Genomic DNA, 25914 nt, shown 5'->3' with positions numbered 1-25914 from the left:
ATTATTATTATTATTATTATTATTATTATTATTCTCCAGGAAAAAAAATAACCAACATGAATGTATGCAGATTAAGGTATCCTTCTGAAAAATTGTGGAAAATAGAAAATTGTGCAAGATATGGCTTTAAGAGAGCAGGGACTCTTGGTTGCTTTTCAAGAGCTGCGTTTAGACACCAAAACTGGACCGGAGCACAGAGAGAGGCACTAGCAGATGTCCCAAAGCAACAGAGAAAAGCCCTTGAAGTGCTGCTAAAATCTTACACTGAGCATCTTTTAAGGACACTGTAGGGTGATCTTTGGACTTGGGGTGGGGGGTCAAGCCTGCAGGCTGCTGGACAGCAACTAGCGTTAAGGGAGGGAGGAACAAATCTCCCCAACTCCCCAAGAGCCAGTGTGGTGTAGTGGTTAAGAGCGATGGACTCGTAATCTGGTGAACCGGGTTCGCTTCCCCACTCCTCCACATGCAGCTGCTGGGTGACCTTGGGCTAATCACACTTCTCAGAAGTCTCTCAGCCCCACTCACCTCACAGAGTCTTTGTTGTGGGGGAGGAAGGGAAAGGAGGTTGTTGGCCGCTTTGAGACTCCTTAGGGTAGTGATAAAGCGGGATATCAAATCCAAGTAGACTGACAGCATCAACCATGACCTCTTGTCTCCGGGTTGGTGATGGGAAGGAGGCAGCCTTTATTCTGGGCGGGGGGTGTCCCCCTTTCAGGTGCCAGGGTGGAATCCAAACCCACTTTGTTCCAGGTTGGGGAGGCTGGATTGCACAGAGGCACTCCGCTGGCATAAAATTCCCCACTGTGCCCACCAAATGTGCAGGAAGGGGGGCCAGTGCTGTTGGCAGGTTCCCTGTTGCTAGGGGCTGCCAGCCAAAAGCCCCAACATGGGGGTGGAGAGTGGCTGAGCTGGCCCCACCCACCATCACAGGACGGCATTGGGTTCAATCCAGACCCAATTGCTGCACCATCTCCATTAGTTGGGATTAGGATTGCACCTATAGCTCAAACAAACAAAACGTTCAGGTTGGGGTTATCATATTTTAATGGCGTTTTCCTCTGAACTTTAACACCTTAGTTCTCCAGCCTTTCCAGCAGGCATCCTTATTTATATACACAAGATCAAGTCCCATAGTTTACAGACCACCACATGCATCTAAGCCAAGCTTGCTTGTATGAGAGTGGGAGCTACAGGGTTTCCGTTCCACCTGCAAATCACTGCTATTTCAACCAGATTTTAAAGGTGGGGAAGTACAGCAGGTCTACAAAACACCACACAAACACAAACACATGAAGACTTCTCTATACTATACTAATCTATTTCTATTAATATTTTACTTACAGGCAATAAAAAGTCCATATGGAACTGAGAGATAAGAGGGAGAATGGTTATTTGGCAGCTTCAAACGACAAGATCTGCAAGTAATTTAATAACCCAATGTTACCCATTCTCTGTTGGGAAAATATCGCCCTCCCAACTGAGTGCCCCGGGCTCTGCCTTGGTAAATCATAATATACAACCAGCAGAAGAACATAACAACAGAACTAAGGCTTTTCCGATGGTTTACAGTAGGGGTTCTAAGTCCAGTGTGAGGAGGCCAAGACACAATGTGCACACATATGATTATATTTCTACCCTAAGGTCATTGAGCAGGCTTCATGGCTGAGTGGAGATTCGAACTCTCATCTCCTGGGTCCTAGCCCAACCCTCTAACCACTACACTGTGCCAGCTGTATTATTATTTAGCTTAACTTTTCCTGTCTTTGCTTTCAGAGGTGCTGAATTGGATTTGTTGGCAGTACCCTTGAATAGCTATTTTTGCTAAAAGAGGAATTGCTCTTCTCAAAACTGCCTTGGCAGAACAGGCTCCTCCTGCTCAGGAACTGCAGGGGGCAACCACCAGACGGAGGTTTCAAATTAGAGAGATGCAGGGCTGTGCAAGCGAAAGAGATTTCAGTTGCAAAGCAATCACGTTTAATACCTCCCGGTTAACCATGTCCTCTGGGCAGTCCAGAAATTGCATTTCATTGAATTTAAATACAATCACAAAAACAATCAATATAAAAGCAGCACCTACATAAAATGAGCAAAAACCAGCGAACAAAGCAGCAGAAGGTCAATGCAACAACACTAACAACCGACCAGGGGGGAAACAAAGTAGTTGCAAGAACTAAAAACATGAAATGGTCTCCCTGCTATCACTGAAAATTCCCAATGCAAACTCCAGGCCAACCTCTCTGGGGAGAGCATTCCAGGAACAGGGCACCACCACTGAGAAGGCCCTATCCCTAGTATCCATCCAGCTCACTTCACTAGGTGGGGAACCTGGAAAAAGGGTCTCCAGTGAGGCTCTTATAGTCCGGGCAGGTGTGTTCAGGGGAGGCGATCCTTCTGGTATCCTGACCTCAAGCCATTTAGGGCTTTAGACATTAATCCCTGTACTCTGAATTGGCTAGAAGCCATTGAAGGTGATGAAACATTGATGTAATGCCTTGATCTCGCCCCAGTCCCTATTAACCACAGTTACATGCTCCAAGAGTTTTAGTACTTTTGTTTTCAAGAACAGGAGTCTGTTACCCCTTCCCTCCCTGTCTCCTCTCTCACTTCCTCCTGTGTTGAATTTCTGGTTATAAACTCCAGGAGGAAGGGACCGATTCGCTCGAACTCTGTAAAGCGCCATGCAAGATAATGGCACTATGACAGAGAGTCCAACCAGAAAGAAGTAGCTCTTACTCCCTCCTTAACTGAAAAGATACATGTTGCAGCTTTACATATGAATGTGAATGCAAAATGAATGATCGTGGAGTATAAAACTTGGATGTAATGTAGAAAAGCTACCCGGTTACTGAATCTTAGTGAGAAAGGGGGGGTGTATGTGGGGAGTGCACCATGTCATATAAAAATTGTATGTACTGAAGTTCTCACCCTGGGCCAGCAGGGGGATACTGTAGATAGTTATGCAAATAAGGGATCGAAAGTGACGTTCAGTGATTGGATAGTTTTAGAAAATTGTTACAGTTACATTGTACTGGAGCTCTATATAAGCAGGCTGACTGAACCCTTCAGTTCAGTTCTGTTCTGGCCTGTGAATAAACAAGAGCTGTTTGAAGAATCGCTGTGTCGTCTGATATGTTCACCCACAACTTAACAAAAATCCCAAAACGAAGGCTTGACTTTCTGTGGGGAGAGCTGACCTTGAATACAGCAGATTTCCAATACCGAGCATCAGAATTCTTTGTAAAGGGGAAACTGATTGCAAAACATTGGGAGGAACAAGGCGTAACATCACGGCATTGTGCATGTTCCTAGCCCAATCTAACAGCAACCAGAACCAGCCACAAGGAGTGGGAGAAGAAACACAGGGTGTGATGAAGACAGGTCACACATTTCAGGAACCAAGTATCACTTGGAGAAGAGGAAGAACTGGGCACGGGGCTGCCGTTATCACCACCCCATGCCTGGCATCCCATCACAGTCCCTATTCCTGGTCCCCATTATTGGAAGCTGCTGAGAGAGTTGCGGAAATACGGCAGGAGTCTCTGTAACTAAACGTTTTGGGGAGAACTGGTTTTGTGTCCCAACAGCTTTTGACCTCATTTTGCTGCAAAAGAAAGATCTAGCAAAAAGGGCATAGGTGGGGTGCTCTACAGTTAATTTTACTAAATTGAGAGGGCTTGAGAGTGTGGTGTGTGTTTTTCTTCCCCTGCTCCCAAGAAGGAGAGGAAATCAAGGGGAAGGTAGATGTGCCTTAGCAGGTACAGAATTTCTGAAACAGGGGTGGGGTTGACTGGGAGCCTCTGGCTCAGCTTTTCCCAAACTTGGGTCTCCAGCTGTTGTTGGACTACAACTCCCATCATCCCTAGCTAGCAGGACCAGTGGTCAGGGATGATGGGAATTGTAGTCCAAAACCAGCTGGAGACCCATGTTTGGGAAACGCTGCTCTGACCTAATGAAGCTTCCTCTAACCTCTGTATTTTGGTTGCATTCAGTACCGCATAGGTCTTACCTCTTCCCTTGCTGATATGGTAGAGGCAGGGGTGTTAGGCACAGAACTGTGGGAGGTGCTTGGCCCTGTTCCCGATGAGCTCTGGGAATCTCCATCTCCAGCAACGTCATGAATCTCTCGAGCAAGGATCGCTACGTCCTTCACCAAGGTCTGGCTCAATCTGGAGGAACAGCATGGAGAACTTAAGGACTGAGGAACGTTCGGCTACAAAGCCATCATGCTCTTGTCTACATCTTATCTAGACAGGGGATATACAGTGGTACCTCGGGTTACATACGCTTCAGGTTACATACGCTTCAGGTTACAGACTCCGCTAACCCAGAAATAGTGCTTCAGGTTAAGAACTTTGCTTCAGGATGAGAACAGAAATCGTGCTCCGGTGGCACGGCAGCAGCGGGAAGCCCCATTAGCTAAAGTGGTGCTTCAGGTTAAGAACAGTTTCAGGTTAAGAATGGACCTCCAGAATGAATGAAGTACTTAACCCGAGGTACCACTGTACTCAAGAAAAAACTGAAACTATAATTCTCTCTCTCTCACTCACTCTCTCTCACACACAAAGGGAAAGATCCTTGCCCTTGAAAAATGCACAACCCAAATTAGTTTTGCAGTTACACTTATTAAATTATGAAACTCAGAACATCTATTTTGCTACCTCGGGACAATACATTAAAATCTGTTTCTTGCATTATCTCTTCTGTTGTCTTTGGGGGGGGAGTTAATTGATCATCGTTTGTTTCTAACCAAATGATTGATTAATCAATGACATGTAAATAAATTGGAATTTCCCAACACCTTTCTGCGATACTAAATGAAGCTATTGAGTTAAGTCACAATTTGATCAAAACTATCACTTATCATTACATGGAAATGTCAACTGTTAACATTTTCTTTTTAAAATTCCTGATTGGTGCAACAAAGCAGAATAAAGATAATATCAGAAACTAGGCAAGTGTGCTCTGAATGTTCAGCTTCACTGATGAAAACTGGCCTCCTGAAAATTTATCAGCTAAAACTTTAGTTGATTAATTTACCAGCTAAAGAGATTGAAGTCTGCAGTCCTGTTTTCTATCCAGTGAATAAGATTCCACAGAAACATGCAAAGTTATAGAAATACGGTACCTTTCAGCTGTTTCCTTGGAAACAAAAAGGCACAAGTGAGCTAAAATGGAGTAATATTCAGAACTGCATGACTAATTGAGTGGCTAGGTTTGTCTGGGGCCGAAGCAGTTTCTTCTGATGCCTCAATTACGTGATTAAGCCCAGTGTAAACAAGGGGGACTAATTTCCCTTTGAACCCTCACTTGCTATTCTAGACTGTGCCTCCCTGTTGATTCAGAAGCTGCAGCAGAGGCGGGAGGCAAAGACTGCAATTACGGGGCAGCCTTCTTGCAAAATCCGGCAGAGCACTTTCTGCCCCTGACGCCAGACGGATCACAGGCAAGCATGCAGCCTTAGCTTCTGCAATCTGTGAGAGCTGGCTTCTTAAGCAGAAAGTATTTATAGAACACAGAGAGCTGTGTAATGCTTAAGTTCCTGAAGAGCTGCCATCCCTTAAACACCCAGCTGTGCCATTATCAAGAAGACAATGTACCGCACCAGAATGAGCCGACCGCCAGATTTATTCAGCAACTACAACAGCAAGATTGTGTGACGCAACCTTCCCACAAGGCTTCCCCGTTAACAGCTGTGCAACCTGAACTTTTCCTACGCTTTTTTTGACGCATATGATTTTTTAAAAGGAGAATGCTAATAATATAATACTTAACCTTATTATAGTGTTGAGGGGGATTATCATTATCTCAGTAAGCCTTGCAGCAACCATTCATATTGGTAAAGAAAGTTGCCTTACACTGAGTCAGCCTAGATTGATGCTTACGCTACAATAAATCTTCTAGTTCTTAAGGTGCCAAATGAATAGTTTGGACAGTAAGAGTTTGGAGAACAGGCCCTTTTTTGCTCAAGCACACAAAACCCTTCATTCCTCCCTTTGCATCATGAGCAACCAGGCTTCTAATTAACCATGGTTTCCCAGTTCAGTGGAATGGCAAAACCATGGTTGCTGTCATATCCACGGTGGGTTGAGTCAAAACCTATTGTCCTCCCAGACCTACAATTCCGAGAGTGAAAACAAAATAAAAAAATTCCTTCCAGTAGCACCTTAAAGACCAACTAAGTTAGTTCTTGGTATGAGCTTTCGTGTGCATGCACACTTCTTCAGATACACTGGAACAGAAGTCACCAGACCCTTCTATCTGTTTCAGTGTATCTGAAGAAGTGTGCATGCACATGAAAGCTCATACCAAGAACTAACTTAGTTGGTCTTTAAGGTGCTACTGGAAGGAATTTTTTTATTTTGTTTTGACTATGGCAGACCAACACGGCTACCTATCTGTAACTGGAATTCCGAGAGTGGTTATCAATCACAGAATCCTAGAATTGTAGACTTGGAAGGGACCTCAAGGGTCATCAAGTCCAACCCCCTGCAATGCAGGAATCTCAGCTAAAGCGCCCATGACAGATGGACATCCAGCCTCTGCTTAAAAGCCCCCAAGGAAGGAGAGTCCACAACTTCCTCTCCAGGAAACACTGGGAATTGTGGCTCTGTGAGAGGAACAGGGGTCTCCTAACAACACTCAGCACCCTTAACAAACTACATCTCCCATAATTCTTGGGGGGGGGGAGAACTGTTAGAAGTGGGGGGATACTGCTTTAAATGTATTGTTATAGATTTGGGGGGGCAGGGCTAAAGCCAAGACATAAATATATGGTAGGATTTTGATGATTTGGGGTGTGAAGGGCGAAATACAAACTACAGAGGAATTCCTGGGCTAGAATATGCAAAATGACCTGGCCAAGCTAAGGCCATTAAGAAGCAATACAGGGCCGTTGAGAGCCATTGGCAATGCAAGAGAACTGTCCTGCCTTTAGAATCAAAGAGTTGGAAGAGACCACAAGGGCCATTGAGTCCAACCCCCTGCCAAGCAGGAAACACCATCAGAGCACTCCTGACATATGGTTGTCAAGCCTCTGCTTAAAGACCTCCAAAGAAGGAGACTCCACCACACTCCTTGGCAGCAAATTCCACTGTCGAACAGCTCTTACTGTCAGGAAGTTCTTCCTAATGTTTAGGTGGAATCTTCTTTCTTGTAGTTTGGATCCATTGCTCCGTGTCCGCTTCTCTGGAGCAGCAGAAAACAACCTTTCTCCCTCCTCTATGTGACATCCTTTTATATTGTGAACAGTAATTTTATATTGTGAATCCTTTTATATTGTTAGTTGTGAACAGAGACTGGAGCTTTGTAAGTCGGCCAGGGCAACTGGGTGTGAGGTGACAGAAAAAGAGAGTTTTGAGCAAGGGTTGCTGGGAAGAAGCAAGAAGGACAAGGGTGTGTGTGTGTCCATCTTGGGCAGGCTGTCTGGAGGCGGTTTGCACTGCTGTGGGAGATAAATCCCTCTTGAAATGACCACGCTGTAAGATCTGGACTTCCTCCATGCAGACTGAAGTGTAAATAGGTGAATAAACCATGTTTCTTAAAGCTACAACAGTCTCTGCTGTGTTTCAGTTCTCCAAAGGACCACAGAGCCTGGGACCCCATGGGCTTTTGCCACAGCTTGGCAAAGAACGGGGGAGGCACCCAACTTTTGGAGCAGCATAGTGCAGATGAGCCCAGCTCTTGGGTTGGCAAACTAAGGCCCAGGGGCCGGATCCGGCCCAGTTGCCTTCTGGATTCGGCCTGCGGATGGTCTGGGAATTGCCGTGCGGATCTGATCATTTGGGCTGCGCCATTCCCCCTCCCACACACACACACACACACCGTGGTGCCGGCGCCTCCCTCCCTCCTCCTGGCTTCTCCTTGCTCTGCCTAGAGCTGAGAGGAAGGGACAGGGCTTTGTCGGTGCCAGCAGCAGCAGCATGAGAGCTCGAGCGGCCATTTAAAGCAGCCCCTCTTCGGAGCCCTTTCGCATGCCGCTCATCATCCCTCTGCCGCCGCCAGCCCCTGCCACTCACAAGACACAGGTAAGCAACCACTGGGGCTTGTCCGGTGCTGTGGAGAAGGGAGAGGAGAGTCATTTGGGGGGGGGGTGGCTGTGTCCATTTAAAATGCATCTCTCGGTTAATTATGGGGCCTGCCTGGTCTCCTTCATGCTGTATCCTTTTATTTAAAATGCATCTCTGGGTTATTTGTATTGTTTTTCCTGTTTTTTATGCACTTCAAATACAATATGTGCAGTGATCAAGATTTAATATATATTTTAACTGCCACTATATCTGAATTTTCCAAGTAGTGATATATGGAAGTGAGAGCTGGACCATAAAGAAGGCTGATCGCTGAAGAATTGATGCTTTTGAATTGTGGTGCTGGAGGAGACTCTTGAGAGTCCCATGGACTGTAAGAAGATCAAACCTAACCATTCTTAAGGAAATCAGCCCTGAGTGCTTACTGGAAGGACAGATCCTGAAGCTGAGGCTCCAATACTTTGGCCACCTCATGAGAAGAGAAGACTCCCTGGAAAAGACTCTGATGTTGGGAAAGATGGAGGGCACAAGGAGAAGGGGACAACAGAGGATGAGATGGTTGGACAGTGTTCTCGAAGCTACCAACATGAGTTTGACCAAACTGCGGGAGGCAATGGAGGACAGGAGTGCTTGGTGTGCTCTGGTCCATGGGGTCATGAAGAGTCAGACACGACTCAACAACTAAACAACAACAAATATCTGAATTGTCTCTGTTATATTCAATTGCAATTCAATGTATTCCTGTTGTGTTTTATGATTTTCCTGATATTGTAAGTGAGCCGGAACTGGTCTGTGACCGTAATAATAAAATAAAATATGTGCAGTGTGCATAGGAATTCGTTCATTTTTTATTTTATTTTATTTTCAAAATATAGGCCCCCCACAAGGTCTGAGGGACAGTGGACCGGCCCCCTGCTGAAAAAGTTTGCCAACCCCTGGGCCCAGCTCTTTCTACCTTGCATAACACTACACAACCAATATTCCCCCCCCCTTCATTCCTACCTTCTCTTCTCACCTGACCCACAGCGTGCCACAAATGGTTTAGGTTCCAACGGCTCAACATGCTGCCGCAACCCTTCCCTCACCTGGCGATTTCGGCAATCTCCGCCGTCTGCGCCATGAAGTTGTAGGGGTCGTGATCGTCGTAGTCTTCGTCTTCCGTCTCCCTGCTGTTGCTGTGCTTCTGCTTATTCAGTCCGGAGCCCCGGGTCCTGGGCGTCTGGGTGGCTGTTGAAGTATGGGAGCGTTTGTGTTTAGGGGAGCTGTGGTTTGAGCCATACTCCTCCTCGGAAGTGGAAGTGTAATCTGAGCCCTGCGGCCGCCGCCTTGAAGCTTATAAGAAATGAATTGGTTTCGGGCGGTGGTGGTGGGGAAGAAGAATAGGAAGGAGAGAAGGCAAAGAAAAAGACTTTTGAGACGGGCTTCAAAAGGTTAAGAAACAAACAAAAAAACGTGAATGCAAAAACAGCCCAAGGAGCAGGAGGAGCAGGAAGGTGAACTAGGAAACTCCTGTGCATCCCACCAAATGCAGAGAACTTTGGAGGAATAAAAAGATGGAATTGTTTGCATTTTTTACTGTGGGCGAATACAGATGCCACCTTTTTAAAAAAAAACAACAACCACCATATAACGTTATCGCACTTCCGCACCTGATCTTTAATTGACTGGCATTCTAACTGACACTGGAATTTTATAGATTTAACAGGTTTTCATTTCTTTCACCCTTTGCAAACTGATTAAGGGAGTACTGCAGTTAAGCGGCATAAAAGTTGCTTAAACAGATAAATAATAAAATATGTGGCTCCCTTGACAGGAGCTCATTTGTAGCATAGGGGCAACCTGAGGGTCTAACCTAGGCCTCTCAGGCTTCCCCCACAAACCTGTCAGACTTGGTCCCATTGGCCAGATCCTGCTGCCTTAAGAGCATTAGCAGGGAGACGAGTGAGAATATGATACCACATGCCCATTTGGATCCCGTCAAGGAACCTATATGAGGACAGCTGGCTCCACCTTCAGATTTCTGCCTGACTGGCAGACGTTTGGAGGGGTGAAGCCGAGCGGGCAGGTGATACTGAGGGAGGTGTCTAGGGTGAAGCCCCATCACTCTCTTATTCATACATTAAAGTTTTGTTTCTCTGGCACATGAATAAGGCAAGGAAGATAAAGGCAGCCACACAACAACCAGGGAGAGAGAGCTTACCCTGTGGTTGCAGCAACAGCGGAGGGCTATTTCCACCAGCCAGTCAAATAGTAAGGAGAATTTTTTTACCACAGATCAGGTGCAGACGTGTGATAATTTTTTTGGCAAAATGGCCATTTGTACCCGTCCTCCACTTTCACAAATTAATCAGTCACAACAGAGAAGGTTGCTGCAATTCTATGGTGGCAAAATGTATACGCTCATGTTACAAATGGAAGGCGCCTTGCGTGAATCCCTGTACGGAAGCGCCTTCCACTGGAGGGATTTTCCAGCGTGGGGTGTGGTCCTGAATTGCCACATGCACAGGAGGCCCCAGGAGGAACCGTCAGGCAGGTTAGACTTCCAGGTGTCCCCCCTCAGCAAACCACCAATTCAGGTGACTTCATTTCCACACAGGTTAAGGACTTCCAAGATGGAGAGCAGAAACAGCTGGCTTGTTTACACACTCAGGAAACCCCTGGTCTGTTTACAGAGATCCAGTGTTGTCATCCTTAGTCCAGTGGTTCTCAAATTTAGTGATGGGCACAAATGGTATGAAGGGTGGGGAGTAGAAGGGGTGAGGTGCTTGTTTCAGGTACACCCAAATACACTTTCCTCCCAATAAACAGATGAAGATGTGTACAAGTGAGTACATTTGGTCCATCTATCTCACAGTTGTCTTCACTGACTGGCAGGGTTCCTGGCAAGGAGTTTCTTCTAGCTCTAACTGAAGAGGACAGAAATTGAACCTAGGACCTTCTGCATGCAATGCAGATGTTCTACGCCACTGGGCTATTTCCCTTCTCGGCAGGTTCCCCACCCCTGATTTAGGCCAGGGTCCCTAAAACTGGATCACCATCATACCACTCACGGCCTGCTTACTTACATTGCAAAAAAGCCTTCCTGAACCCTTCAGATGTTTTGGACAACAACTCCCATCAGCACTGAAGGCATCATAAAATCATAGAATGGCAGAGTTGGAAGGGACCACAAGGATCATCTGGTCCAACCCCTGCAATGCAGGAATCTCAACTAAAGCATCCATGACAGGCAGCCATCCAACCTCTGCTTAGAAACCTCCAAGGAAGGAGAATCCACAACCTCCCAAGCGTGGTTGGCTGGCCATCTGCCATGGATGCTTTAGCCGAGATTCCTGCATTGTCGGGGGTTGGACTCGATCACCCTAGGGTTCACTTCCAACTCTACCATTCTATGAGTCTGTTCCATAAAAGATCTCCTGATTGAAATTTGCACAATGCTGGCTGGGGTAGCCCAAAATATGTGGAAGGCACCACGTTGGAGAAGGTTCTTTCCAAGTATCATAAGCTGCCTTCCAGCAAGCCAGATCACTGGCCCATCTATTATTGTCAGCTCTGACTGGAAGCTGCTCTCCAGGGCTTCAGGAGACGGGGGTCTTTCCTAGCACTCTTGCTGCGGATAGAACCTGGGACATTCTGCATGCCAAGCAGGTGCTCTACCACTGAGCTAGGGGCCTTCCCCCTGAACTCCCGCTGCATCTCTTGACACCCAATGCAACAGCCATGCTAAGTTACTATATGCGGTTATTTGCTTCGAGATAGAACAGTGGCAAATTCAGAGGCCTGGTGGTTCCAGAGGGATCTTCCCTTACTTTTGACTTGCTTCATGCACACCATTTAACAACTCCATGAGTATTAATTGCCTCGGGATTACTGACTGTGTAAACAAGCTCAGCCAAGTGAAAGAGGAAACTTCAACCAGAAGGGCAGCCCCATTTGGAGATTGCTCACATCATGTTCATGGTCATAATTATTTCCATGAGATCCCTGGGTTTGCCCTGCAGCATTTACATGCCGCATTTGGCTGCAGTTTACAGGCAACACCCTTTTACACCCAAAACAGATGTTCCTGGTCAAGGGGAGAGAAACCACTCATTTTGTTTCCCTGGAAATTCTTTTACCGGGCTATGGAAAGATCCTTTTTTCAGCTTCAAAGTTATTGTGCTTTATCAGAGCGCACCAATTCTGATAAGTGATTATCAGCTGCTTTGTGGTGTTTACATTTCTCCACGTTGACTTTTTTCTCTTATCCATTTGCTCACGAGAAAAAAGACACATAACTGGGAAGCTGGAACACTGTCGTCCGGTTTGCACAACACACCACGCCAAACCTTGGCTTAGTGCTCTTGCACAGGCTCTGGTAGAGGAGATTGCGACCGCTTTGCTCACCCCTGGTCATTCGGCTGCTGCGCAGAGCCCACAGGAACATATGAAACTGCCTTAAACTGAATCAGACCATTTGAGTCAATCTAGCTCATTATTGTCTACACCAACTGAGTCTCCAAGAACTGAGACAAGGGTTCTCTCCTGGCGACGCTGGGATTGAACCAAGGATCTCCTATGTACAAAGCAGATGTTCTACCCCTGAGAGAGCCTGGAGAGAGCTAATCCACAAACCTGATTTTGGAAGGCATGCTAAGGCAAAGCGTGACATAGCTCAGCTCAACAATGGGACCAGCAGCGAGGAGCAAAGCGGCCACAATCTCCTCTCCCAGACTCTGAGTGTGTGTGTAAACAGTGGGGAACCTCCAGCCCATGAGCCAAATTGGGCCCGCCAGCCCTCCCCATTTGGCCCAAAAGGCTGTTTCAGCCGAACCACAGCCAACATGCTCCACCTCTGATATTTTATATGACATCAGGTATGGGAAAGGTAAGGACGAGGCTTGGCCCAAAGGGGCTTTGCAAGCATGGATCACTTTGCAAGCCCTATGCTCAGAGCTCCCCAAGTGACAAGCACAGGGCTTGCAAAGCGCTTCTGCACTGCCCCAAAACAAGCTATTTGTCGGTACTTGGGATGTGCTGCCCAAAGGGTTTTGCAGGCACTGCCTTTCCGCCAGGGCCTGCCCTTATGTGTCCCACACCTGGCACCATCTATGACACAAGAACAAAGCATAACGCCTGCACAGGGTCCATAACCCCAGTGGAATTAGTAGGTTAGTCGTGTTAGTCGTATACTGATGCGTAGTAACTCCCAAGGTTAATTGGGCACTAAAACCTGGTTAGTCGTTGGGGCAAAGGAAATGGAAGACAAAAACCAATTCATTTGGAACAAGATTAGGCACGGTTAGGATGGGCCATCATCTCTCGGCAAAGCGACTCGGTGGTGTCGCCAAGCGGTGAGTCACAGGGTTCCTCGAAGGAAGTCATGGCGATTAAACCACTTCAGCTCTGCAGTACCAACAATGCACACCGCGATCCCTGCTTTGCTATTATGCACACAGCACCATTAAATCACAGTGTCATCTGCAAAGTTTAAATCATTGGAGTGGTGAACGGCTTAAGCATTATCCAGCCACAAGCAGCAGCTACACATAAATTAAAAGGAACTGCATCACCCAGGGCTCAGCCGCTAGGAGTGCATCAGGTCAAAGGAACTTCCCGCAATCTCAGTTTGTGCTTGTGCTGAATGAAAAGTAATAGGAATTAACTCCTAGGAAGAGGGGGAGGTCAGTTTGCAGGATGCTGTTGGGAGTCCCATTCCTAACAGCCTCAGCCAGCATGGCCAATGGCCAGGGTTGTTTGAAGCTGTGTCCCGAGAACACCTGGAGGGCCAGACATTCCCCAGCTGTGCTCTACATCAGATGGACTATTTGCCCCATGTTCAATGCAGATGGGTGGGGAATTAATGAAGGGCGACTCCTGCAGCTTGCAAACGTCTGACAAGACATATGATTACTAGGGTTATAGCCTTTTTTTACAACCTCGTGTTCCTGTAGATTAGGTTAGATGAACTTTCCCCTAAAAACAAAGGAATGAACTGTCATTTCCAAATCTTTTGAAAAGAAAGGTGACCCTGAAATCAATAAATCATTTTTTGTATATGTAACTGTACACTGTATTATGCTATATACATAGCATGTATACAGGAAAAATAGGGCTTGCAAGTTTTTTAATACTTGTACAATGTTTTGTACAATGTACATTATTGCTTAGAATCCGTCAAGGTTGCAGTTTGCCTTTGTTTCCACTGCAAGAACCATAAAGTTCCTACATCACTTTGACTGCACATTCTGCACACTGATTATTTCTTGGTATCTGGAGCATGGATGGCTCCTGCTTCCAGTGATTCGCCAACACAGTTTTAGGAAGTTCCAGGCAGCTGTAAAAATCCTACACAGTTCCATACACTTTTTAAAAGTGCTAATACTAATATGAGTAGTAACGGTTACATATATGATGAGCCCAACTTTTCATTTTGGGGTGACCCCCCCCTTTTTTTAAAACAACTGAGGAAAAATTAGTCCCTTTTTCAGTGTTTCTAAGCAAAAGTTCCTAAGCAATGCTTGTGACTGATTGGCACACTGCTGGCTGAAAGTTTCAAACTCTAACCTTCCTGCAATTCCGCAAGTTCCCCTGTCTGGTTGCCAGGAGAAGATCTGTACTCACCGCAGGCGACGAGGCAAGCCTGACGTAAGAACAAGCAGCTAGTGAGTATTCAGAGGTCACAGAACAATTCATAGCAAGGGCACTGAGAGTATATAATAATTACCTTATTGCAACAAGCCAAGAGTCCACCCCAGTTCAGTGTTTTCTGCCTATACCACCAGATGATTCAATAAGCTATCAAGCAGGGTAATGCTACAGAATTACCAGATGTTGGGCTATCAGAGCTTCTGCATTGAAATGGCAGCCAACGTTCGCCACAGATACAGACCAAGGGAGAAGGCAACTCTCTTTGGGTTATAAAATCCCAGCGCTTAATATTTAAAAAAAGAACAGGGCTCTGTATCCATTGCAAAGGGCTGCAGATTTATTTCCAAATTGTTTTCTTCTGGATTGGAATTTTTTAAAAATCCTAACAACACATGTGGAAACATAGGAAGTTGCCTGATAGCATAGTCCAGGGTTTCCCAAACTTGGGTCTCCAGCTGTTTTTGGACTACCAGTTCCCACAATCCCTGGGAGTTGTGGTCCAGAATCAGCTGGAAGCCCAAGTTTGGGAACCCCTGCACAGTCAGACTCTTGGGTGCATGTAGTTTAGTGGTGTCTACACTGACTGGCAGCAGCCCTCCGCCGTTTCAGACAGGTGACTTTTCCCCAGCCATACCTGGAGATGCTGGGGATCAAACCTTCTGCACGCAAAACAGATGCTCTACCTCCAAACAATGGCAGGATCAAGCACTCCACACACACAGTTACTCACTAGAAGAAGAGGAGTATTTGACACTGCTGGAGCGTGTCCTGCTGAAAGGCTGCTTCGAAGCAGCGACTGCCGCCGCCGTTTTCCTAGCGGCGTTCCTGGCTTCCGACACGGGGGGCTTCCGGGTAGAATAATACGACTCTGCACTGCGCCCGGAGAACGTCGGCCTGGCTGGCGCGCTCTCCGAGTCGCTCGGCACGGTGAAAGACCCCGCCCGTTTCCTGGGCATGGCCAGGATGTCGAGCCTCGACAGCTTCTTGGCCTCCGCCGGCTGCTTGGAAGGCGCCGCCGTTCCTTCGTGGTGAGGCGTCGCTTTCTCGGTATCGGCGCTCTCGTTGTCCGAGGTGTCCCCCAGCCGGGCCCGGCGAAGTTTGGAGGCTCTGGTGGGCCTCGGGGTAGACAAACTATTGGACCTGGTGAGAACCTGCTGGATCTTTTGCACGGTGGGCGTCACTTTGTTGTGCTCCTCTTTGGTGGACTGCGAGAAGGGCTTCTTCCTGGAGATAGGCCTCGAGGTGGATTGCTCATGGTCAGATGTGGCAATTTCATTCGCCGACAGATATGGGAGGCTGCTACTTCGTTCGTCATCTGTATAGTCCAGGGAGCCCCCGGTCCCTGGGCTACGCTTAACTTGGAAGCGTCTCGCGTTTTCGCCTTTGCTCCCTGCCTCAAGCGGAAGAGTTTTCCGCTTCTCTGAAAGCCGCTCCCTTGCGCTCGGTTGAAGACTCTGATCTTGAGCAGAAGGCGTGGAAGAAGGCTTCTCTTTTGGAGAGGTTGTCACGGGTTTGCCCTTTGGCGAGTGGCTGGGTAGGTTTTTGCCACTCACCAAGCTGACGGTGCTAGCCGTGTCCACGTCAGATTCTCCGGACAAGGAGTCTTCCAACTGCCCTGGGGAATTCTCCAGAGTGTCAAGCTGGTTGGTTTGGCAGAGAATTTTGGCTTCCAGGGCTGCCAGGGCAGTTTCGGTATCTTTAAGGAGGAGGTGGGTGTCTTGGTTATAGTCCATGCGATTTGCTCGGGTGACATCGAGATCTTTGAGCAGAGGGTGGCTTGAGATATGCGGCAGCCGGTTTTGAGGAACGTTGCTGCTCGATTTCTCTTTGGTAAAGCTTTCCTGGCGGACGAAGGATGACGCTTCTTTCGCAGCCACGACTTCTTGCTCCGGAAGCGGAAGCCCCTGGTGCAACGAAATCACCATTTTCCCGTTGGAGCTGACATAGGTATTGCTGACACCTTTGGCCGCCGGCTTCCCACACTTGAAAAGAGCCTCTTCTTTTTCCGCCTGAGTAGGAGAAATGCTGGAAGGAAGTTTCGAAGGAACTCCGACTTCCTCTTCATCGTCGCCAATATAGAAAGATGTCGACAGCGGGTCGCTGGAAGCTCTCAGACCCGACAGTTTCGGCACCGTGTGCTGGTGGTTTTTGGCTTTCATGTTTTCCGCCTTTCCCTGGTTCTGCTCCAGTGTTTTGGTGCTGTTGTGGCTCTTCCTGCGTTTTCCCAAGCCAAATCCGTCGTCAGATTTGCTGGCATCACTAAGGCTATCAGGATCCAAATCTTCCTGAACCACCAGTCGGCTGGCAGGATCCACAAACATTTCTGCTACGTGGCTGTTAGCAGCGTTCCTTGGTGAAGCGTCGGAATATGCCTCTGGACAAATCAAAATGGTTGGCGTTGGGCTTTCCGGCTTGTCACCCGGAGGGAGCTGAGGAAGAAGACGCCTCGTCCGTAACGCCAGGGAGCTCTCAGACTCTGCCACTCTGGGACCGCAGTCCTTTTCTAAGGGGAATGAAAATACATTTACTGAGACTATACAGAACTAGATAAATTAACAGGAAGGGTTCGAAACCTGTGGGATCAGAGATTCTTAGAAGACTGGAGTAAATATACGAACTATTTGAAAAGTAATGAACAGATTACGCTAGTAGGACTGTAAGAAGTTTTGTAAGGAGGATTATCTGAAATACTGCAAGAAAGACTATGAGGAGAATTATTAGTTAATAATAATTAAGAGTAATAGAGAAATTAAGAAATGCAGAATAAGTGATAAAGAACGAAAAATCATCAGAGGTGTTGACAGAAGTCTAAAACATTGTATAAGATAAGAAGTCATGTTATATGATTGTTGGAAATGATATGTTAAAAAAAGCCCCAATAAATATATATATATATATATATATATATATATATATGCTTTCGTAGATTTTCACGGGTACAGGAATGCAGGTTTTGGTGTCCTCGGGTGTCTTCCCGTGTAAAAGTTGGGGTGTCTAGGCGACGTTTCGACGAGGTCTCACTCGTCATCTTCAGGCTGGTGCTTTCGGCTTCTTGTTACTGGAACAGAGCGGGATCTCAATGTTTGAGTTCCTATAAATACTGTAGAGGGGGTGTGGTGTCTAGCCTCCAATGTTCTGGGCAGAGAGGAAGTTCCCAGGCTAGTGTGCCTTTTCTTCTTTTGTTCCTTAATTACTTGAGAGATACCTTGAGTGATTTCTTGAGTGATATCCTGAGTACCACTTAGGTGGGTCATTAGGTGTGGATTAGTTGCTAAAGTCTTTGTGTCTTGACCTCTTGAACTTTGTGAAGAGTTTTCCTGAGAAGATGGCTGTATTGCACTTAGTTGTGCTTTGGCTTGGCTTCGTGTATAGGGGCGAGCTGTGGTTTTGTGGCTTGTGTCAGCCAGATCTGTGTAGGGATTGCAGGGGGGTGCAGCATCCGGAGGTGCCACCATGGATTGGCTACTGGATGGTGTCAGTAATTCATCTGTGGAGAGGGTCTGGGTTTGGGTCTGGTGTGGTTGATTGGTGTTGGCGTTCTGTGTGCCTCTGGATCTGGTGTCAGTTTTTGTGGGGAGGGCTAATTTCCAGATGTCTGGCAAGCGGGATGTGTCGTCACGCTTGTTCATGTTGTGAGGGTGTTTCTCTATCTCGATGGCTTCCATGATTATTCTCTTTTGGTGATGTTCCGTGTTAAAGAGCAATTTGGAATCTGCAAAATTAATTTCGTGTCCTGTTTCTTTCATGTGTTGGAAAAGAGAGGAAGTTTTTTCTTCTTTTTTGACGGCATTCTTGTGTTCTGCGATACGTGCATTTATTCGTCTGTTTGTTTGTCCAATGTACGTGGCTGGGCAGACTTTGCAGGGTATTTCATAGATCCCTTGGTTTTCCAACTGGATTTTATCCTTGGGGTTTCTGAGGATATTGGCTATTTTTTGGTTGGTGCAAAAGGCTGTTTTGATATTGTGTTTATGGAGGATTTTGCTAATTTTATCTGTAGTGCCCTTGATATAAGGAAGGAGGGCCATGCCATTGTTTTCTTCTGTGTCTTGGTTTTTGGGGGGTGTTTCCTTTTGGATTAGCTTCGTAATCCTGTTTTGCTGGTATCCATTGGCAATTAACACATTTGAGAGATTCTGTAACTCAGTTGTCAAGTGGTCTTTGTCAGCCAGGCGTTTGGTTCTGGAGATGAGAGTCTTGGCTACGGAGTTTATTTGTGCAGGGTGGTGGTGTGATTGTGCATGTAAGTAGCGGTTGGTGTGTGTTTTTTTCTGGTAGATAGTGTGTCCTAGGGAGCCATCAGGTTTTTTGTAGATTAGGACGTCAAGGAAGGGAAGTTGGTTGTTGGCTTCTATTTCCATAGTGAATTGTATTTTGGGGTGTAAGTTGTTGAGATGTGTGAGGAAGCTATCCAGTTTTTCCTTCCCGTGTGGCCAAATTACAAAGGTGTCGTCAACATATCTGAGCCAAAGTTTGGGTTTGTGTTCTGACTTGTCTAAAGCATTGGTTTCAAAGTGTTCCATGTACAGGTTTGCGATGACCGGTGAGAGGGGTGATCCCATAGGTGCTCCTTCTATCTGTTTGTATCTTTGTCCATTGTGGATGAAGTACGTGTTGGTTAGGCAGTGGTTGGTCAGGTCCAAGATGTATTCGGGGGGATTGTATTTGTTTTGAATAGCTGTCAAGGCTTCATTAATGGGCACTTGTGTGAAGAGAGATACAACATCGAAGCTCACAAGTAGGTCATTAGGATGTAGGTTTTGCTTCTTTATTGTTTCTATGAACTGGAAGGAGTTTGGTACGTGTGAAGAGATGGATTCTGCATAGGGCTGAAGTTGCTTGGCGAGAAATTTAGCGAGATTTTGTAGAGGTGAGCCTATGGAGCTGACTATTGGTCTGAGTGGTGTTCCTTCTTTGTGTATCTTGGGGAGGCCGTAGAGTTTGGGGCATCTGGATGATTTTTCTCTGGGGATGATTCTTAGCTGGATTTCTTCACTGATAGGAGAGGCTTTTATTTTGGATTTGGTGGTTTTTTCCAGATAGGTGGTGGGATCTGTTTTTATAGGTTTGTAGGCAGGATCTTGGAGTAGCTTTGATAGTTTTGCTTGGTAGTCCGATGTGTTCATCACCACTGTGGCATTACCTTTGTCTGCTGGGAGAATGATTATGTTGTTGTCTTTCCTCAGGTTGGTGAGTGCTTTCTGTTCTTCTTTGTGTAAATTGCTTCTGGGTGGTTTGCTGGAGCAGAGGATGTTGGTGACTTCAAGTCTGATTTTATTGGCTTCATCTGGGTTGAATTTGGTTAGGCTAGCTTCGACTCCGCATATGATGTTTTCCGTGGGGATGCGTCTCGGGGCGACTGCAAAGTTGAAACCTTTGGAGAGTACTTTGGTTTCAGTTGTGGTGAGGATCCTGTCTGATATGTTATGTACTGTTTGTTTCATGGGTTGCTGTGGAGGGTGGCCGGGCTTCTGGCGTTTCTCTAGTTTGTGGAGTTTGTTGGTGTGTGTGTCTGTCTTATGTGAGGTCTCCGTTTCAGCTCTCCAGACGGCTAGTTGTTTGCATTTGTCCCAGAGTGCAGGGTGGATTTTGTTACAGAGTTTGAGGTGAAGAGTGAGTAGATCTTTGTTGGTTTGGTCTAGTAGGTATCTTTTCTTGTGTAGTTCGTTTCTGATTAGGGATAGTTCAGTTCGTTTCAGGATCCTTTCGGTGGCTGGGGTTTTAGAATGGAATTTAAGTTGGAAGCATGTGGGAATTAATTTGTTGTCTCGGCAGTTGCGTAGGAACAAGAGATCACATAAGATGGTGGCTCTTCGGACTTCTAGTTTCTCGTAGGTTCTTGTCAGCTGGAAGGTTTCCTCCCCGTAGAGGTAAGATATTTGCTTTCGTAGATTTTCACGGGTACAGGAATGCAGGTTTTGGTGTCCTCGGGTGTCTTCCCGTGTAAAAGTTGGGGTGTCTAGGCGACGTTTCGACGAGGTCTCACTCGTCATCTTCAGGCTGGTGCTTTCGGCTTCTTGTTACTGGAACAGAGCGGGATCTCAATGTTTGAGTTCCTATAAATACTGTAGAGGGGGTGTGGTGTCTAGCCTCCAATGTTCTGGGCAGAGAGGAAGTTCCCAGGCTAGTGTGCCTTTTCTTCTTTTGTTCCTTAATTACTTGAGAGATACCTTGAGTGATTTCTTGATATATATATATATATATATATATGAGAATGAAAATACAACAAAATTTAGTAATGATGATGGTGGTGATGATGATGATATACCACCTTTCATCAAAAGATCTCAGGGCAGTTTACAACATAAAATTACAATACAAAAAACACAAAATACAGTCATACCTTGGAAGCCGAACACCTTGGCTCCCAAACAAATTGGTTCCCGAACGATCGAAACCCAGAAGTGAGTGTTCTGGTTTTCAAACAATTTTCAGAAGCCGAACGTCCAGCGCAGCTTCTGATTGGCTGCAGAATGCTCCTGCAGCCAACTGGAAGCCACACTTTGGTTTTCAAATGGTTCTGGCAGTCAAACGGACTCCCGGAACGCATTCTGTTCAAAAACCAAGGTACCACTGTACACAATAAAAATAAGAAGAAAAACAAACCAATAATTGCCTCGCCCAACAAAGGGCATTGGATGTCAATCAACCAAAGGTCTGGTTGAAGAAGAATGTTTTCGCCTGGCGCCTAAAGGTGTATAATGAAGGCAACAGCTGAACCTCCCTGGGGAGAGCATTCCACAAACAGGGAGCCACTGCAGAAAAGGCCCGTTCTCGTGTTGCCGCCTCCAGACCTCTCAGAATAGAACATTGGGCCTAAGCAGCAGCAGCAGCAGAAAGAGGAAGCACGAACCTGGGGCGCTTGTCACCTGTCCCTTTTTAGGTAAAGTCCTTTGGCAATGTGAAAATGACGCCAGGTGCTGTACTTACCTATGCCAGCCTGAGAGAGGGATCCCTGCAGGTGAGCATCCCCAACTCCAGGAGCAGATCCTGAGTCTGTATAGCTATCTGCAAGGCTTGCCCATCGCGATACCCATTTCTGACCACCTTGAGATGCTAATGGTAACTGCAAATAGAGAGAGGAGGGGAAATCCCACACCGTTCATACAAAATTTCACCATAATGCAGTATTTGGCCATTTTGTTTTTGGCAACATTTGCTATGGCTCAAATCCCAGCAGGAAATGCTATGCTATGCCAATATACTGTATAATCCTTGAAGAGAACTGATACCTGGATCCATGAGCCTTCTGTAACCAGAGGGGCGCTATTTGTCTGTTTGGTTTATTTTGAAAAACTCAAAATCACCCTTCATTAAAAAAGATCCCAGGGCAGTGTACAATTGGATACAACCCATCATTGCCTGAGGATGTCTACAGAAAACAAGCATACATTATGGGGCAAGACTCAAGTAATTATTTGCGCTAGCATGAGCTGGCTGAAGTTCTGCTATCGCAATGGGGCTTTAGCCCTCCCCGATCTTCCCCTCCAAACTGGCTTGGGGTGGGTGGGAGAATGTGCAGAACAGAGGGAGGGGAGGGGAGATTTGGCATGCAGAAATTCTTGAGCCGATGGAATGATGCTAATGTGCAATGTTCAATTCAATCCTACGTGGCTACTCAGACGTAAGCCAAATTTGGATTCAACAGAATTATATTCATTTATTTATTTCATTTATTGGAAAAGATCTATATACTGATTAACTCAACAAAAGGCTCTTAGTGGTTTAGGTAGAGCAGGGTTTCCCAGACTTAGATCTGCATCTGGTTTTTGTTTGTTTTTTTTGGACTACAATTCCCATCATCCCTGACCATTGTGGTCCTGCTAGCTAGGGAAGATGGGAGTTGTGGTCTAAAAACATCTGGGGAACCAAGTTTGGGAAACCCGGATACACAGCAATATAAAATATTTATTGAAAATGCTGATAAAATCAAATTGACATGAAATCATATCAAAATATAAGCAAAATCAATAGCTTTAGAACATAAATGCAGATATATAATCAAATTGCATGCCTGGGCAGGCTTGCCGAACAAAGAAGTTTTTAGCAGGTGCCGAAAGCTAGCTAATTAACTGTTGTTTGGCAATTTCAAATTATTAAGGTGTCAACATGCAGGCAGGGCTTGTGTGTGCCCTCTGTTCCACCTAGGCTCATGAAAGCGCTAAATTCTGCTACCTGTTTAAATGATGCAAATATATCTGCTTATTTCACATAATTTATTCTGTTCCTGCAAAGTATGGAGAAGAGTAACAAGCTATGAAGGGCACTGAAGTCGTGCTCCCTGATCTCTTCTGCAAAGCCTGCACCATCGCCAAACTGCCTTGGGCGATATAGCAAGATTTACAGTTCCATTAGGTTGCAAGCCTGCAGGCAGGGCTTCCGCATTATTCACCGCGCAATACTTGGGAACAAATAGTGATTGTTACTAGCAAAGTCTCGCTCACTTACTTTCACCTCTAATAAAACTGCTAGTCTTTTTTCGTGTAACTTCTTTTTAAAGGTTTGCTTCTATAGGTATTTTTAACAAGTTTTTTCTAAATCGCTTAGGGGTCTTTCGTTTGAGGACCAGTCCGTGAGGTCTACAATTTTGTTCGGTATATAACAAAACGAAACCTTCGCAGGCTATGAGGACCAGAAATAGGCATGCAAGTTGCCCTCAAGTGCAAGGAAAGTCAAAGTGAGAGCTGGGCCCTTCACACATTCACTGTACCTGCATCTCCGTGTGATGCTCACTGGCAACTTTGGAAGCGATGACCTGCATCATGGTAACCTTGGGACTTGAGCCATTTTCGCCCATCAAGTGAGCCAGCTCCTCCTTCTCACCTTTTATGACGGGCCTGAAGGCAGGGGAAATTCTGGAAAATACCGGAGACTCCAAAACGCCAAACACCTGATAAACCCAAGAGATGGGGGAGAGGCAGCATAGAACAAAACAGTGAATATCCTATCCACGAGGTCAACAAGCATTAGATTTGTGATGCATGATCCATGCGACGGTCACCTCCAGGCTTGACTACTGTGATTACGCGGGGCTGCCCTTGAAGCTGTCCCAGAAACTTCAGCGGGTGCAGAATGCTGCAGCGAGGCTCCTCACGGGGTCTCTGCCATGGGAGCATATTCACCCAGTGCTTTTCAAGCTGCACTGGCTCCCGGTGGAGTACAGGGTCAGGTTCAAGGTACTGGTTTTGACCTTTAAAGCCCTTCACGACCTAGGACCCTCGTACCTCCGGGACCGCCTCTCCTGGTATGCCCCACGGAGAGCCTCAAGGTCCATAAATAGCAACACCCTAGTGGTCCCGGGCCCTAAGGAAGTTAGATTAGCTTCAACCAGAGCCAGGGCCTTTTCAACTCTGGCTCCAGCCTGGTGGAACGCTCTGCCTCATGAGACCAGGGCCCTGCAGGATTTCTTTCCACAGGGCCTGTAAGACAGAGTTGTTTCACCTAGCCTTTGGCTTGGAGCCAATTTGATTCCCTCCCTCTCTTTTTTCTTTTCCTTTCTCCTCCTGCGATGAGGCTACATTTTAATATTTTAATGTTTCAATATTTTAATATTGTATTTTAATTTTGTTTTTAAGTTGTATTCGTTCAACTTATTTTTATCATAGCTTGTTAGCAGCCCTGAGCCCGGCTGGGGAGGGCTGGGTATAAATAAAAATTATGATGAGGATGATTACATTTGCCCTGGGCCTTGCTCTGTTTACACCAATTGCTGCAACTATCAAGGGGGCCAAACAACACAAAGTTCAATTTTCCGAAGAACGGCAGACTCACCTGATCGATCATTTTCCGAGCCTCTTCAACTTCTTTATCTTGCGACTCCGTCTCAATGGTATACGTGCCCGTTTCACTCAAGCTGTCGTCTTCCTCTTGCTTCCTCGCTTTGACCAACTTAGGATCGGCAGCCACTGGCTCAGGGACTATTTCGGGCGCTGGTGGCGGCGGCGGCACTACAACCCGTGGGGTGAGCGGTGCCGGTGTCGGGGCTGGCTTCTCAACACTAGCCTTCGCAGCTTGAGAGCTCTCCCTTAAACACTCAGCAGCAAACTCCTGAGTGATCTTCGACTTTCTCCCCACGCTGCCATGGTTCTTTCCAGAGGTCCTCGACGACGACGACGAGCTGATCCGCTCCTCCGTCTTCTCCCGCTTAAAGGATCCAGCTCTGGGGGCTGTGAAAGAGTTGCTTGGACCCTTGGTTCCCGCCGCAGGCAGATGGGATGAGGGCACAGAGCTCCCCGGTTTCTCCGCGGGGACGGTAATCTTGCGCTTCTCAATCTTGGTCTTCAAGGCGGGGTCCACGTCGTTCTGGTTGGACTGGCCACTGTGCGTGAAGGACTGCGACCTCTTCTTCCGAGGCGTGTCGTCGTCGAAGAACTCGATGACGAAGGCCTGCTGGTTGTGGAGCATCTCCTGGGGGTCGCGGCGGATCTGGCGCTGGAGACGGGCTTGCTCAGCCAGATGTTCTTTACTAGGAGTCTCATCCTCTGTGGGGGCTACTGGGTCTTCAGAGTCGCTCTGAGTTCCATCTTCATGCCTGTTCCCTGCAAAGTGGATATGCAATTAGAGTTGTCCTGGGACAGAGAGTACTTACTGCTGTGCCACTGCCCCAAACATCAACAGAGGAGCCCATGTAATCCTGCAAGCAGGACCTAGGTGGCCAAAGCACTTTCTCTCCATTTGCAATTCCCAGCAACTTGGATTTGCAGGAATACTGCCTGCAACAGGAGATGCAGAACATAGTCATTGCAGCTATTATCCAATGACAGCTTTATCTTCCATAAATTTGTCCCCTCATCTTTTTAAGCCATCCAAGTCGGTGGCCATACCTACATCTTGAGAATGTGAATTCCACGGTTTAACCATGCACACAGTTTATTTCCCTTGGGAAACAACTTGTTTTTTTCTGAGCTTACTCAGTGAACTGTCCCCCAGAAGGGCTTCTAATCTTTTCGGGGTGGAGGGATACAAGGAAAGCAACCCTTCCCCTTCCTTGACAGTCTCCCCACTTCTAAGAAGACTTATGCTTCCAAAGGACAGGCAAACTCCTGGCAGAGAGGACTCGTTGAGACCACAAATGGTCTTGCAGACTTCTGTTTAAAGGTAGACAACATCTGCTGCTGTGGTTCACTGCTTTCTGTGCCTCCCAGTTCATGTTTGTGAGGAGTCACAGGACCATAGCTGTCAACTTACAGATTTGAAAATAAGGGACTAGCAGCCTCGAAAATAAGGGATCAGCAGCCAAAACAAAGGATTTTCCAAGCAC

The 25914-nt window shown here is 46.6% G+C and overlaps 1 protein-coding gene across 12 annotated transcripts in view; it reads right to left on the bottom strand.

Moving 5' to 3' along the window:
• Window positions 1-25914, bottom strand: part of CEP170B (centrosomal protein 170B) — a 92891-nt gene that overhangs the window by 15477 nt on the left and 51500 nt on the right. For 5 of the 12 annotated variants that reach the window (XR_014561953.1, XM_083730923.1, XM_083730924.1 and 2 more), the window contains exons 9-14: window positions 24426-25192; window positions 23365-23544; window positions 21585-21720; window positions 15385-17157; window positions 9110-9356; window positions 4007-4166 (exon numbers count right to left, since the gene is read on the bottom strand). Coding sequence is in view for 10 of the 12 variants with exons in the window: in XM_083730923.1 (XP_083587049.1) it covers window positions 4007-4166; window positions 9110-9356; window positions 15385-17157; window positions 21585-21720; window positions 23365-23544; window positions 24426-25192 (3263 nt within the window). In the remaining 2 variants the exon portion in view is untranslated. Of the gene's footprint in view, window positions 1-1341; window positions 1366-4006; window positions 4167-9109; window positions 9357-15384; window positions 17158-21584; window positions 21721-23364; window positions 23545-24425; window positions 25193-25914 lie in introns of all 12 variants that reach the window. The other 7 variants (XR_014561952.1, XM_083730918.1, XM_083730921.1 and 4 more) reach the window with 3 other exon arrangements.

The sequence above is a fragment of the Podarcis gaigeae genome, assembly GCF_964106915.1.
Source record: "Podarcis gaigeae genome assembly, chromosome: 1".
NCBI lineage: Eukaryota > Metazoa > Chordata > Lepidosauria > Squamata > Lacertidae > Podarcis > Podarcis gaigeae.
Note: the sequence above shows the minus strand (reverse complement) of the source record. Positions and strands in the feature narration are given on the sequence as shown.